General features: G+C 45.0%; 1 protein-coding gene across 1 annotated transcript; it reads right to left on the reverse strand.

The window, feature by feature from the left end:
• Positions 1-412: 412 nt before the first annotated feature.
• On the reverse strand, positions 413-11,636 carry LOC146041797 (sulfotransferase 2B1-like). Its single transcript, XM_083161691.1, has 7 exons — positions 11,559-11,636; positions 8,908-9,043; positions 7,713-7,921; positions 5,046-5,172; positions 4,063-4,157; positions 3,119-3,299; positions 413-947 (listed from the first exon to the last, which is right to left on the reverse strand). The coding sequence occupies exons 2-7, from the start codon at positions 9,041-9,043 to the stop codon at positions 817-819; spliced, it is 879 nt and encodes a 292-aa protein (XP_083017817.1). The 5' UTR covers positions 11,559-11,636; the 3' UTR covers positions 413-816.
• Positions 11,637-15,959: the final 4,323 nt, after the last annotated feature.

Here is a 15,959-nt window from a genome sequence, read left to right on the forward strand (position 1 = left end):
TTTACGTAGCCAGCATAGTGGTGTATTGGTATTGTCAATACACCACTACGCAAACTACGTAACGGGCGCCCAACTAACCCATAAGTACCAAAAATTCTGTTGATCCGATCGCTACCACACTTCACAGGATCACCCGCTGGGCTAATCTGAAGATTGCCTGAAAATGTCATCAAAATCAGTCAGGCCGTTTTGGAGTCCATAGGGAACATACACACATACACACATCCATTTATATATATATATAGATTTATGTGGTTTATATACTATATATATCAGAAATTATAATGAGCTATTATAACATATTAATATATAACACAACTAACTCTTCAATCTAATCTTATTAATATGACTGATGAAGAATTTATGTACCTTTATTTCGGGGCAGTTAGTGATTTTTCTTTCCATATTTCCCTTTATTACATTGGGGTTATTCATAACTGATGGCACCGCTGTGACTTTGCAGGCCAGTAGATTATCGATAAACTGCGCATGTGTACGGATCATAGTGCGCATGTGCGAGGCCGTCCTTTTATCGTTGGCCTACGCAAGTTGATTGACAGGAAGCCGGCATTTGTGGGCGGTATGGGAGTGTGAGGGAAAGAGCAGACGTGCCCAGGCGTGTGAGGGGAAGTCATGTGACGTCAGCTTCGGCCCGATCCGACTGTTTCTATCGCAGCCACCGAGTAGGTCCCGGGCTGCGCACAGACTGCGCAAGATTTTACTCTCGCTGGGTGGGTATACCTGATACCTTTATCTCATGTGAATAAATATTTACTATCCAGCGCCCTATGGGGGAGTCTTTTGTCTTTGACTGGTTCATACAGTTACATTTCGAACTTCTTCCCAGAAAAACTTCATATTTAGATCTTTCATCTTCTCTCGATAAATGTTATCAAAATGCTCATTCTGGGCCACCGTGAAATGGTTCTTCCAGTCTCCAGTGATTCCTGCAAGAAACAATTCATCTTTTGTCTACAAATGAGGAGAATATTTAGCACAGCATCATCACATCAGTCTCTGAGGCCTATTAAGGAGGGGATAAAAAAGCAAGTAGTGTCAGCGCTGGCTATACCAATGAATGGATCAGACGGTTCTAAAAAGTATAACAATTTAATAATACAGTATAATATACAATAATAAATGAAACATAAAAAATGGGATTAAAAAGGTGTGAATCAAATAGACTGAATGTCCAATAATTTCTTTAAAAAGAATATCACCGGGATATTTGGATATATAGGCACTTATTGACTGACATATATGTTACCATCCTGGGTGGTCTGGTTGGTCCCGGAAGGGGAAACGCGTTGAGCTGCACAATACCTGGCCGACTGACTCCATCTCTGACCATTTGGTGACTTGTCCGATCCACCCACAGATACTCCTCAATCAATACTGGACCTATCTTATTGGGATAACAGCACGATCCCTAATTCTTCCAGCAAAACAAGAGGCAATCAGTACAAGTGGGAACCGTGAGTCCTTGAAATTATAGGACACCTAAGGACACAATCGATCACCAGTCTGGATTCATCTACCAACCAGACCACCCAGGATGGTAACATATATGTCAGTCAATAAGTGCCTATATATCCAAATATCCCGGTGATATTCTTTTTAAAGAAATTATTGGACATTCAGTCTATTTGATTCACACCTTTTTAATCCCATTTTTTATGTTTCATTTATTATTGTATATTATACTGTATTATTAAATTGTTATACTTTTGAGAACCGTCTGATCCATTCATTGGTATAGCCAGCGCTGACACTACTTGCTTTTTAATCCTTTTTACCCCTTGGGGTCTGACAACCCCGTGTCAGCTGCTGATTGGTTGCGCACCACGCACACACACTACGCTTTTTCTATTATGGAGGGGAGTTTTTTTTTCTATTATCATTCTCAGTACCCTTCCCCCCCCCCCTTTTTTTTTTTTTTACAACTATATATGAATCCAGCCAGGGCCTGATAAATTAGGGATCCTACATACTGCAGTTCCGGTCTTGGGAGAGAATAGATTAAAGTCTGTGTGTGACAGTGTAAACCAACCAATAGCCTAATGTCAAAGAGAAAAATATGTACACTTTTGCTGGGGAGCGTACAGATGGAGCCGGCCTCATGCTTGCAGGGGATGGCGATAGAATCGCCAGGCCCTGCCATCCGTCGGAAGGGGGCACGCACGCACGCACAAGACACTCTCGCGCCCCGTTCCGACGGAGCTCCTCGCTGCCATTCGCCACCTCCCCATCACCGGTCCCCACCACCTCCCCGAACCCCCCTAACCCTGCCCGTCTCACCAGAAGCAGAGTTGGGCAGGGTCCCACCGCCCAGCCACCAAGTGACTGGGACGCGCATGCGTGTGAGATGCTCGCCCGTCCCATTCTAATGGAGTCCCTCTCCGCCAGCACTCGCCAGCGGGTATATTCTGGCAAACACTGGCAGTGAATGAGAGGGGCTCCGTCTGTATATTATAAACATAGGACAAAAGATATGATATAATGTATGGTAACAGTAGTAGAATTATGTTTTAACTTTCTCATTTACCTTTGATGACAGTTGTCCATATAGGAAAATAATAAATACAATATCAGTTTGAAGAATTTCAAATGTTCTATACTATAGCTGCTTTGAATCTGCAGGTCATCTATATGTAGGAGTAGAGGCATCCCAAGGGGGAGACACCAAGATGCCGGCTCCTCCACAGTGATAGGAGCCAGGAGCTGCAGTGACATTACCCTTTTTTCCTTTGGTGATTTTTATTTGGCAGCTATTTTTGAATGTAATGTCTAATATACCTGGTCAGAGCCAGATACAGGGTAACTCCGTGCCCCCCCTTCCCCTCTGAAAGGGTCCCCTGCTGCAGATCACATCTCAATTAATAATCTGCGGCGCTCCCTTCTGACAGTAATCACAGCTGTTAGTGCTGCAGCTGTCCAATGATATATCAAACTGCAGCTTCATGACTGGCTGACGAGCAGGCTGCAGGGAAGAAGGAGGCGAGATCCCTGTCTTGCAGTGTGGACTGGAGGTGGTTGTACTATGTAGAGGACAGGGGAACATGAAAGCTCTCGCTCTCCTCATTAGATAGATAGATAGATAGATAGATAAATAAATTACCTTTGCGCATGAAGGAGCCTTTAGTGTGATCCATAAAATCCTGAGGGATGACACTGTAGTTGGACATCTTATTTTCTTTCATGGCATTAAAAGAGGAATTCTTTACGACCAAATCAATAATTGACTGATCGAAATCCTTCCCCAGAAATTCACAGATTCTTCTCACGCTACTTTGGAGGTCCTGAAAATAAAGTCATGGACCTTTAGCATACATTGATAATGCTTATTCACTTAGTGTAACATTTATAATTATTTATTGTACATCGATATGAGATTCAGTCAACTATGTTTTCTATCTTTACACGGAGTGGATTGGCCAAAGTCGTCATTGGCTCTGTGGTCATTGGACTGCTTGAAGTTTTTCATTGCTCCATGGAGGTTGGTCAATCACCAAGGACCAGACACCTTATTATAAGTGCCATGGATCATACTGAATCAATACCTCAGAGAAGATGACAACCAATATGCTGGCTTCTCCACAGTGACAGGAGCTAGGTGCTGCAGTGTGACATTCTGCTGCAGCACCTGGCTCCTGTCCTACAGGAGGAGCCGACAGTGCAGGCTCTAGTCTCTGGAAGCAGTTTAGCATCTCCAGTGATGCTCAGCTGCCCCTGGAGTGCAGAAATCAGGATTCCCCAAGAAGCCACATGCCTTCGGCATGCTAGTGGGATTCAGAGGGGTTTATGTGCTAAGATGGGAGTTCTATTGAAGATGGGATGTTGCTATGGGCAACTGATCAGATTCTATCCTTTCTAGAAGGTGCTAAATTAATAAGTAGAATCTGATTGGTTGCTAAGGGGCAACATCCCATCTTCAATAGAAGAGTAGTGGGGTCGTCCTGTTATACAGAGTAGTGATGTGAGGTTCCTGTCATACCGATACAGCATGATTGTGGTATTGAAATATATATCTATATCAACACAAATCCACATCTGACATTGTACCTCCTGTAGTTCCTCATATGTAATTAGAAAGAAGTTTTTGCTCTCCTTCATTTGCATCCATCCTTTCACATGATCAAACCATGAGCCATAAAGGACTGTAAAAATGTAAAACAAAAGAAACGTAAACAAAAATTCACAGCTATACATTACGGACATACAGAATAATACATGAAGAACAAGTGAGGGAAGGAAAAAAGATTTCTACTTTCTGGTGCACAGAAAAAAACAAACCATTATTATATAACAATGAAAATATTCTTTCAAAAGAAGTGAGTAGACGATTTCCACTTAGTAATGTCTATAGTAAGGGGCACCGACAGGTCGGCCGAGCCCCGGTAAAACAGAGGGGGCGTGGCCACCGGGCAGGGGCGTGGTCACGCCAAAAATTAAACGAGAGGGAGAGAGAGAGTACTGGCTTCCGCTGCAGCTGTCTCTCTCTCCAGCTCAGCTCACAACACTGAGCAGCGTGTGCTGAGCTGGGGAGAGAGGCTGTGCTGCTGCGGCAGCCTGCTATCTCTCTCCCCACTGCCTGGCAAGTTCTAGGATGCGACAGAGAAATGGAATACAGAATCGGATGGGTTTCTATGGGCAACATCATCTTCATTTTTATAAGTTTGCCTCTTAAATGTCATTATCATTATTTATTATTACTGTACAAATAATTGTGCAGCCTATTTCTTTCTTCCCTTACATCTCCTATCATAGAAACCAATGCTTCCCAGTTATTTGGGGAAATGACACCCTTTGTATCTGTTTTATTTATTTTATTTATTGCAATAAAGCATGGTATATAACCTTGATGGCTAACCTTGACACTCCAGCTGTTGTTGAACTACACATCCCAGCATGCTCTGCTTCAGTTATGCTATTTGGCCATGCTAAATCTGATGCAGAGCATGCTGGGATGTGTAGTTCAACAACAGCTGGAGTGTCAAGGTTAGCCATCAAGGGTATCTAACATGAGCATTATAGTATATACTCACCATTGCCTTGCAAAAAGTCTTCAAAGAACTCTTGAAAGTTTTCAGGATCTTTATAGAGGCAAAGCATCTTTGAGAAATGGAATAGAGATACCAGGACATCCTTAGGGTTCCGCGTTATGTAGATGATCTAAACAGAAAATATCAGTCAGATCAATCGTTCAAGCTGGAATTTGCTGTATGGTTACTTCAAGGAAAAGAAGATCAAAACCCGATAATATTTTGAATAAATAAACCAGAATGATCATTGTGATGTATCGGATTACATATCGTTACAAGGTTGTTAATTGTAGTGATTTTTTATTTCTTTTTTTACAGAAAAATCCACCTGATGCAAGGCTACAGCAGCAGCAGCAGTACTGGGCGGATTCGCCCACATGTGTAATAAATCAGAATGCCAAAATACTGAGATATTGTGAAACCAAAATACCCTTCAGCTACATTTACTCTTCCGCAATGATCTTAATAACAGTTTGTCTTCTAGTTTATGGACCTTATTCTGGACCACACGCAAAACTGCGAAATTAGCAGCTTTGCGTGTGGATGAAACGCTGCCCGCACAAACGCCGCCCCCCCCTCGCACACTGAGTCCCCCCGCAGGCCTGTGTATGGATGTTTAGCATAAACAACCATTCACAGCTCTCATGCGGGGAGGAAATTATTTGATGGTCACCATCAAATGATTTCTACAGCGCTCGCTGTACCTCTGTGGTGTCTCTGTGGATCTGCAGGTGCCCTGCGCAGGAAGCTGATGCCAGACCTGAACAAACGGGTCTGAACGGTACACAGAAAAGACACTTTAGCATACCTCCCAACTTTTTGATGGTGGGGGTCCCGAGAAGGGGGTGTGGCCTCTGAAAAGGGGGCATGGTCTTGTGGGATGGTGCGTCCTCCGGCCACGCCCCCTTTTTTGACGCTCTGCGGCGCTGTGCGCATGTGCACATTGTCTGTTCTTGTTAGGCTGGGGGGACTCCCAACTGCCCCCCCCCCCCCCACCGCGGGACAATGGCGGCCCTGGGCGGGTACTTATGTATTATCTGGGCTCCCATGTTAAATGCACCTCATTTTTTCATACCCCTACTATCCAACTACGCATGGAGTTGATTTAATATAGTGTGGCGAGCGCATCGAGCCACCGTGCCCGAAGCGTGGCGAGCGCTGCGAGCCCCGCGGTCTCATAAGAAAACCGGGGTGCCCAGATATTACATAAGTAACTGTCCCCAAATACCAGGACGTCAGAGCCGGCCCTAGCCTAAATGACGCCCTAGGCAAGATTTTGGCTGTTGCCCCCTAGCACCGCCACTAATTCCGCCTCTGACCCTGCTCCCCTTTCCCAGCACCATCCACCCTCATCATAGCAGTCATCATTTTGGTGCTCCTACCCACAATATTTTAAATAGGAACAGCGCACACATTCGGTGCGCAGCCCAAACAAGGGTGTGTTCTTCCTGGGAAGGGGCATGGCCACACAACAGTACCCCCAATTCAAATTATGCCACACAGTAGTGCAACTTTATTCACATTATATCATGCGATGGTGTCCCTTATTCACGTTACATCACACAGTAGTACCACTTTAACTTATGTACATTTCTCCTCACATTATTCACATTATACCCTCAGAAAAAAATCCTGAGAAAATATTGTATTTTAAGCACCTCCATGGCCACACTGCAACCCAGCACAAAGCAGTGTGTGCTGGGCAGAGGAGAAGAGCTGCAGCTGCTGCTGTCACTTAAGGGGAGGGCGCCCGGGGCTCCCACTGGGCCCTTCCATCAGACTTTGGCCTTTGGAATTTGTACCCCCTACCCCTTTCTCTCGGCACCCCTGATAATATCACACAGTAATGCCCCTTACACATGACACACATTATTAATGTCCTCATAACCATAATGCCCCTTACACATTATGCCAACCTTTATTAATGCCCTTCATACACATAATGACACACATAATGCCCATTACACATATGTTGCACATTATTAATGCCCTTATACACATGACACACATAATGCCCATTACACATATGTTGCACATTATTAATGCCCTTATACACATGACACACATAATGCCTGTTACACATATGTCGCACATTATTAATGCATTTATACATGACACACATAATGCCCCTTACACATATGCCGAACACTATTGCACAACCAACCCACCCGCAGACAGCACTCGCACAGCCGCTAACACTGTGACCTCTGCCTCTGCTTGGATACAGATGTTTCCTCATACATCTTGCCTCAATAGGCCATGCAGCTCCTGGCCAGTTCTGCTAACATTGGGTGCCTTTTTTGCAGAAAATTCGTCTTCTTTGCATTGTTATGACCAGCACACACAATATGCTTCCAATGATTAAAATGATATGCGGCATGCCTATATTCTATGTGCGACTGTGGCTGTACCTGCATATGGAATGCTATGTTACAGTGATTTCCATGAATACACTATTTCATATGTAGATACCGCCTCACTCACACACAGAATATAGGCATGCTGCATATCATTTTAATCAGCAGAAGCTGCTGCTGCCCCTAGGCATTCCAAATGCCCTAGGCAATTGCCTAGTTTGCCTATGCCTAAGGCCGGCTCTGCAGGACGTTCCCGCGGTAAGTGGGACAGTTGGGAGGTATGCTTTCATTTTTTATTGTTTTCATTTCTTACCTTAGCATTAGATGAGAAAAAAGACTTTGCAAAGATGTGGAATGGTAAGTGGGAGGTGAGGACCCTCGGGGGAATGACATCCTTTATCTGCGACTGGCCTTCTATGGTTTCATACCAGGGAGATCGGAGCCAGATTGGAACAGTGTTACACCAGGTGGGGTCCCCTTTGGTCTTCAGCAAACTTAAAATTTCTATCATCCAGTTTGTTCCTACAAGAAATATGGTCACCATTATATAAAGCAATAATATGTGTATGACTTTGCTCTCTGTAGTATGATTCTGGTCAAAGCGCATTTCCATTTAATTCCTGATTCATCTGGGATATGATCACTAGGTCTAAAGGTATTAGGTCGACAAGCATTAGGTCAATGCCACTACGTCGACATGCATGAAGGTCGACATGACTGAATGTTGACATTTCATTAGATCGTCAAGCATTAGTTCGACATGGGGAAGGTTGATTGTCAAAAGGTCGACATGGGGTTTCTTACTTTATTTTGAGCCGACATGTGCCGACAGGCGGTATTTCATGCCCTACCATCCACTAGGGTGCGTGGGAGAATAAAATAGTTTGCAGAGCGGAGCGAGGCACCGTGCCCGAAGCATGGTCGACACTGGGGGGGGAGTAAAAAACCCCATGTCGACCTTCCCCATGTTGACCTAATGCTTGTGTTGACCTAATGACCCTGTCGACCTAACCCCATGTCGACCTTCATGCATGTCGACCTAGTGAGGTCTATCCAATGATCCATACCCATTCATCTGTATTTTCTCTTTAGATTAGTATATTCAGTACGTGTTACATACAGTCCTGGTAGTAATGGAAATTTGCCGATCATCGGTCATCTGCACAAACAGTAGCGTGCATGTGCGCTAACTCTGAAACTGTGGTTGCCCCATGGCATTATGGTAGCGTTGCAGGGGCACCTGCGTTGTCTCGACCATTTGCGGTGTGTGTTGCGGCAGCTGCGTGACATCACACAAGAAAAAACGTGAAAAACTAACGTCCACCTTTTGAATGTCAACCTTCCCATTGTCGACCTAATGCTTGTGTCGACCGTCCAACCCTGTCGGCCTAAGCCATGTCGACCTATTTCATGTGTCGACCTTCAGTGGTCGACCCAATACATGTCGACCTAAATAGGGTCAACCTAGTGACCGTATCCCATAGAAAGGTAGCAGGGCTTTTAGTTACCTGATTTGGGATAAGTAACAATGTAGACATCATCATCCAGAACTTTAAATTCATTTTCGGCAAAACTTAGAGCCTTGTCTGAGTATGATCCAGGGGAAAAATTGACTCCCTTATATGTAAAGTATTTAACCGACATCTGTAAACATGAATGAGATAAACAGTTACCAGCTCACTAATGCCCCTTTCACACTGCACATTTAAAATGGTATATTTAAGGCTGCAATGTGAAAGTGCCAGAGTTGATTTACCGGTTAAAGTTAACTGGTATTTCAACACGTTTAAAAAGCAGAGTCCTACACGTTTCAGAGCCGTTTTTTAGGCAGTGTGAATGGCTCTATTTCTATGGCTTGAAATGTGTCCCTTGGGGGTTAAACGGGTTGAATGTGTGAATGGTATTAAATGCTTTTTAAAACGGTTTTCACCTGCAATGTGAAAGGTCTTAAGCCCCGTACACACGGGGGGAAATATATTGCTCAGCAATATATTGCCCAGTGTCTCCTTTTCATCAGCGACCAGAGATGGTCGCTGATGAAAAGGAACCTCTGCTGGCGGTGCCGCAGAGGTAATTAGCTGGCAATTGGAAAGGTGCTGAAAATGGGAGCGCGCACCCGACGATTTATCCTTGGGGCACACTCCCATCACTGGCAATATGGTCGCCTGCGACCATATTTCCAGCGATTTCAGCCCCCATCGCCCCCGTGTGTACACAGCATTAAGGTTCAGACCCATTTTAAAGTCCCATTTAAGAATACAGGGTCAATACCCATTTCTGCAATGTGAAAGCAGTATAAAATGATGGAACAACAGAACAGTTACAGAACAACACTTGAATTGCGCCATCTTGTGGCCGCTGACATTCAAAACACCCCATAGCAGCCAGGAGCAGGAAAAGCCTTGTATTATATAGGATATTATACTTATTTAGAATTAATTAGGCAAAATAAGACATAGTTGTACAGATACATATTAGAGGTGTCACACTTGGATGGGTGACACCAAAATATTGGATCCTGCACTGTGACGAGAGCTGCCATGTCATTCCAGCTGGGTGACTTGGGGAAACCCAAACTGTTAGGGGTACTTAAGGACTGAGGTTAGGAACCACTGTCCTTGAGTGAGACCATCGGGATTCGCTGTGAGGCCATGCCCCCTTTTTGGGCACTAAAAGGGTGCGCTCTCAATGTCACTAGACCTGGTTCCACCTCTGATTGTCACCGCCCGGTTTCTGTCCCAAATAATAGACTTAATTGGCCAAGTTCAGTCCGACTCAGAGTAGGACAAAGATAGACAAAAATTCAGACATTTGCATATGCCCAGGAGTTCTAGCCCAAAATTCACCATATGCTTCTGTGAGCATGGACCTACTGATCAGGCCTGAGGGGCAGATGTATGAAGCAGTGACCAGGGAGAAGAAGTGGCTCAACCAATCAGCACTGAAGTAACATCTATAATTTGCATAATATAAAATGATACAGAGCAGCTGATTGGTTGCCATGGGCCACTTCTCCTCTGGCTCACTTCTCCCTGATCACTGCTTCATACATCTACCCCTCAGTGTGGAATGGAGAATTAATGTAATATTTTGGCAGTTTAGATTTATCCTCCAGACAGCAGTTAGATTATATTACAAGGCCTCACAAATGATGCATCTGGCGGTTGGACCTCTGTCCAATAGCGATTTCACTTTGGTGGGTTTTTTGGCTGAGCAGATGGGATCCTCTCTGTCTTCTCTACAATTCCTACTCTCTGGTTTCCCAACATCTACCTCGCCTCCCTTACTTCACAAGACCATTTTACCCATACTCTATGAAGACAGTGGCGAGGTCTTACCATTATGGGTTATTTCCTTCTCTGAATTATTTAACCTCTCCACTGTTAATATTTGGATCTCCCATGGGGTTTAGTCCATGGAACAGCAAGTGGGCCTTGTACTAATGCCAAATGCCTGAAATGAGATTTACTTTGGGAATGTAACATGGTTCATCCTTTTGTAAACAGGGTTTGGAATTCTACTAAGATCATTTTATAGTTTTAAACTATACATTAATTGTGCTCCCTTGGTAGAACGTCTCTGCTTGCTTACAACTATGTCTAATGTCCTGCTGAAGCACTATCAAACAGTCTTAGAAATAGTCACAAATGGTTATGGCTAGTTACCCTTCACCGAAAGGACCCGGACGTGACGTCAGATGAGGGCGGAAGTTGTTTTATGCCCTTACGGGGTGTTTTAATTTTGTCTGTAATCTAGGTTTGGTGTAGGTATCTGCTTTTATTTCAGCTGCATTGTACCCTCGCAATCTCGTTTTGCTCACCTCGGGTACTATTACTAGGTTACTATTCCCACTCAAAGAAGATGTGGACCCAGTGCATGATGGGAAAGGTCCTCCCAGCGAAGGGGATCTAGCCGCTACCATAGTTCAAATGGCCCTATCTTGATCAGCTGTCTCAATATTCTTGATTGGTTCTAAAACCATCTCTAGTTCTGACCAAGTTTGTATGTCTTTTGCATAATTTAATATCTTTCTGTGCTAACTAAAAACATGATTTACACTTTTCTTGTGAACCTTTAAGAGTGCAAAATAAACTACCAAAAAATAGAACATTTTCATTTAACTCTGCACCATTTTGTTAATCAATAAAGACAAATGTACCTTTAAGTGGAGCTTTTGATTCTTGGCAACGAACAGGAAAATGCAGCTGCAAAAGACGAGATGTCCTTTACATGCCGTGTCAGGGGATGGCCTTACAGCTTGTATTACCCAGAAGGCAGAAGCCTACCTTCCTTTTACAGCAGCTACTAAGCGAGGTTACAACAGCAAACAATACAAGAGCCAAAGACCAAAGATAATTTGTGATATGACCCAACATTCCATTCCAACTAACCCCAGACCATTAAAATTTGTTTTACATATTGTTTGACGTAATAAATATTACACTTTAACCCCAAGAAAATATAGGTAAAGTAGTGCGTATGATACAGAGCTTAGAAACTGGTTTGAAAATAGCCAAAACCATGCTGCACTGCAGGTGAGGCAGATGTTACAAGTGCAGAGAGAGTTAGATTTGAGTGAGTTATTTTGTTTCTGTGCTGGGTAAATACTGGCTGCTTTATATTTACACTGCCATTTAGATTTTAGTTTGAACACAACCCACCCAAATCTAAAGAAAAAGAGAGAAAGCAGCACTCAAATTAAAATCTAAGGGCCTATTTATGGAGCTGAGCAGAATATTATCGCCTAGGATAGAAATATAGAATTTGACAGCAGAGAAGAACCACTTGGCCCATCTAGTCTGACCCTTTTTTAAACATAATGGTATTTGTGTAGTATCACGGCTCCCACGATGGGCATCGTATATGAAAAAATCGCATCGCATGCGATGAGATGCCATTTTTCACAGAAATCATTGACATGTGTTAAAATCATGTTAAATGCACTCCAAAGGGCATTTCTTACTGTAGCACCCCCAGTATGAACGCCAACACGAAGCGTGGCGAGCGTAGCGGCGGTACGCGTCCTACGACCTTTTCATACCCCCACTATCCACGTCGGCGTGGAGTTGAGAATAGAAAGCGTGGCGAGCGCAGCGAGCCCCACGAGGGGACACGGACACCTTCACAGGTATCCGCGTCCCCTCGCGGGCTTCACAGGTATCCGCATCCGCTCGCCACGCTTCAGGCTCGGTGGCTCGCTGCGCTCGCCACACTTTCTATTCTCAACTCCATGCCGACGTGGATAGTGGGGGTATGAAAAGGTCGTAGGACGCGTACCGACGCCCCTCGCAGGCTCGCTGCGCTCGCCACGCTTCGGGTTGGCGTTGATAGTGGGGGTGGTACAGTGTGAAAAAAGACATTTGGGGTGCATTTAACATGTTTGCTACTAATTTAAATGCATTTGGATGCATTTGTGATCAAAATCTCATGCCATCGCATCGCATGGCATGTGATGGCATGCGATTTTTACAACAAATTCATAAAAAACCCGTAAAAATCGCATTGCGTGGCATGCCATCGCATGCCACTACATATGGCATGCGATGGGAGCTGTGAAAGTATACAAGTACCAACATGTTACCTCAAACCATATTTGATCCTTATATTTTTTGTAAGGATATCAATATGCCTATCCCAAGCATGTTTAAATTGTACTACTGTATTTGCCTCTACCACCTCTGATGGGAGGCTATTCCACTTATCTACTACTCTTTCTGTGAAGTAATTCTTCCTCACATTTACCCTGAATCTTCCTCCCTCTAGTTTCAGTGCATGTCCTGTTGTTCCTCTTCCTGTAAAGAATGTCTCCCACCTGTACCTTGTTAAAGCCCTTGATTTATTTGAAAGTTTCTATCATGTCCCCCCTTTCCCTTCTCTGCTCTAAAGTATACATACAGGGCCGGTGCTAGGGTGTCCGGCGCCCTCCTGCAAACCATACATTTTGCGCCCTTTCACATTGCCATTGCAACAAGCTGCAGCCCGATTGTGGGAGTGTATGCAACATGCAATCCTATGGAGGATCTTATGTGCATGTACATGTATGCATACACCATCTCAGTGCTGCGTCTGCAAAATGTTGCAGGCACTAAAGGTGCCCATACACGCTGCGAGAATCGCATACATTATGGGTTAGATCACATCGCACGGCATGCATGCAATGTGTGTGCGATGCGATCTGAAAGCAGTACAAAAAGTACTGTATGTGCAGCACTCGTGACTGAGGGGGAAAGGAGGGGAGACAAGGAGGAGATGGAAGAGGAGGGGAGGAGATGGAGGGGAGGAGATAGAGGGGGCGGAGTGTTGAGGACTGGCAGGGGCACTGGCACAGCACACTGAGAAGAGGGAAGGAAGGGGAGGCGGCGCTGCTGCCTGTTCGTCATTTGATTGACAGATGACAGGCGCAGGGAGCAATGGGTAGGGGGCGGATCCGGACATGACATGTCATCCAGGCATTCACAGACAGCGCTACATGCCTCAGCGCAAGTGTCCGTGAGGAAGAGGGGGCAGATCGCAGGAGGAGGACAGTGTGTGCGTGGTGCAGGGAGCTGCTCAGCCTCTCCATACTGCCGCCCGCTGTCAGACAGGTGCTGCGGGCAGCGTGCAGGAGGCAGTGACAGTGAGGGCTGAGACAGCTTTAGCAGAGTAGGGAGGGAGACAGCGCCTTTTCAGCATGGCGCCTCCCTGCTTTGCAGGAGCTGCTGAGTGGGTAGCGCCGGCCCTGTATACATATTAAGATCTTTTAGTCTTTCCTGGTACGTTTTGTGATGTAGGCCATGCACCATTTTAGTTGCCCTTCTTTGTACAGTCTCTAATGTATTTATATCCTTCTGGAGATATGGCCTCCAGAACTGAACACAATACTCTAGATGAGGTCGTACCAATGACCTATACAGTGGCATTATTACTTCTTTCTTTCTACTGCTGATACCGCTCCCTATGCAACCAAGCATCTGACTTGCCTTCTTCATTGCTTTGTTACATTGCCTACCTGCCTTTAAGTCCCCTGAAATAGTGACACCTAGATCCCTCTCTTCCTCAGTAGTTCCCATTATATTGCCATTTATACTATATTTAGTCCTTGGATTTCTGAGACCAAGTGCATGATTTTGCATTTTTTGGCATTAAACTGTAGTTGCCATGCACTTGACCATTCCTCTAATCTGCCTATATCATCAATCATTTGTTTTACCCCTCCTGGTGTGTCTACCTGTTGCAAACCTTTGTGTCATCTGCAAAAAGGCACATTTTACCCTCAATTCCATTTGCAATATCACCAATAAAGATATTAAAAAGCACCGGTCCAAGTACAGATCCCTGGGGTACCCCACTTGTAACCTTTCCCTCCTTTGACTGTACTCCGTTTACTACATCTCTCTGTTTTCTGTCCTGCAACCACGCTCTTATCCATTCAACTATCTTAGAATCCAATCCCAAGCTTTCAGTCTGCGATGTGGGACAGTCTGCATTGTAAAATACGATCCTATCACTGGGAGGTATTATTCCCCGCGCGCAGAGACAGGGCTCCAAAAGGAGCTGTCCCAGGTGACAGGGGGTCTGCGCATGCAGGGTTAGTGCTGACCCCGCTGACCACACTGACCCGGCTGCAGTGCAGTCTGTAGCCCATGGGCTGCAATGGGCTATCGCCATCTCACAATGGCGGTAGCACGGGGACCCGAAGTGAAGCTGCCCAATGTTGATACATCAAGCAGCATCGCATCCCATAGTAACCATTGGGGGATGCGGCCGGCGGCGGTGCAGCAGGGATCGCAAAAGGGATCTGAGATTACTGCTGCCGTCCCTCCTAGAAAAATTCGGGTGAAACTTAATATTTTTTGGCTAATATTGAATGATGAATGGGCCCCCTAATGAGATCTAAGACAAGAGAATCCAATAACACAGTTTTAATAAACAGCATAAAACACATCAATAAAAAAGAATAATAATAACATAAATGCCAGGCCCAGAACAATGCATGAAATAAGGTAGGCGAGTGTGATATAAACCTGCACTGCACCAATGGGCAAAGTCCCCATATGCTGGGAGTTCAATTCCACGGTCCTGTGTGCTCTGGATGCCGATGGAAGTAAGAATCTGGAGTATTCTCCAATCGATACAAAGAGGGGGCGAGTCGTCACTAGAAGTACGGCAGAGGTGTGTGTGTGTGGGGGGGGGGGCAATCTCCAACCAATCTCCAACTTGCCTCCGGACGCCTGGCAGGAAATGGGAGGCCGCTGCTTGGCTGAGAGAGCTCTCAGCCAATCAGTAGCTTCCCACTCATTTGTATGTTGTCTTTTTTTGCAGCTCGGTTCCTGGCTCCCCCTGCCCGGCTACCATGGAAATCAGCCTAATATATCCTGCTGGATATTAATTGACGGGGTGATAGTGATGCATGGGGCCACGCATCGCTGTCACTATGACCCTACACACAAAGCGATTTAGAGGCATTTTCTATGCGAACTAGTGAGATTGCTTGGAAAATGCACAGGGGATCACTACGTGCGTGCGTAGGTCCCATTACGTCTCTGGGGGTGAACATGTACTAAAAAAACAACTACAGTCT

This window comes from Crinia signifera, chromosome 19, assembly GCF_055691185.1.
Source record: "Crinia signifera chromosome 19, ASM5569118v1, whole genome shotgun sequence".
Lineage (NCBI taxonomy): Eukaryota > Metazoa > Chordata > Amphibia > Anura > Myobatrachidae > Crinia > Crinia signifera.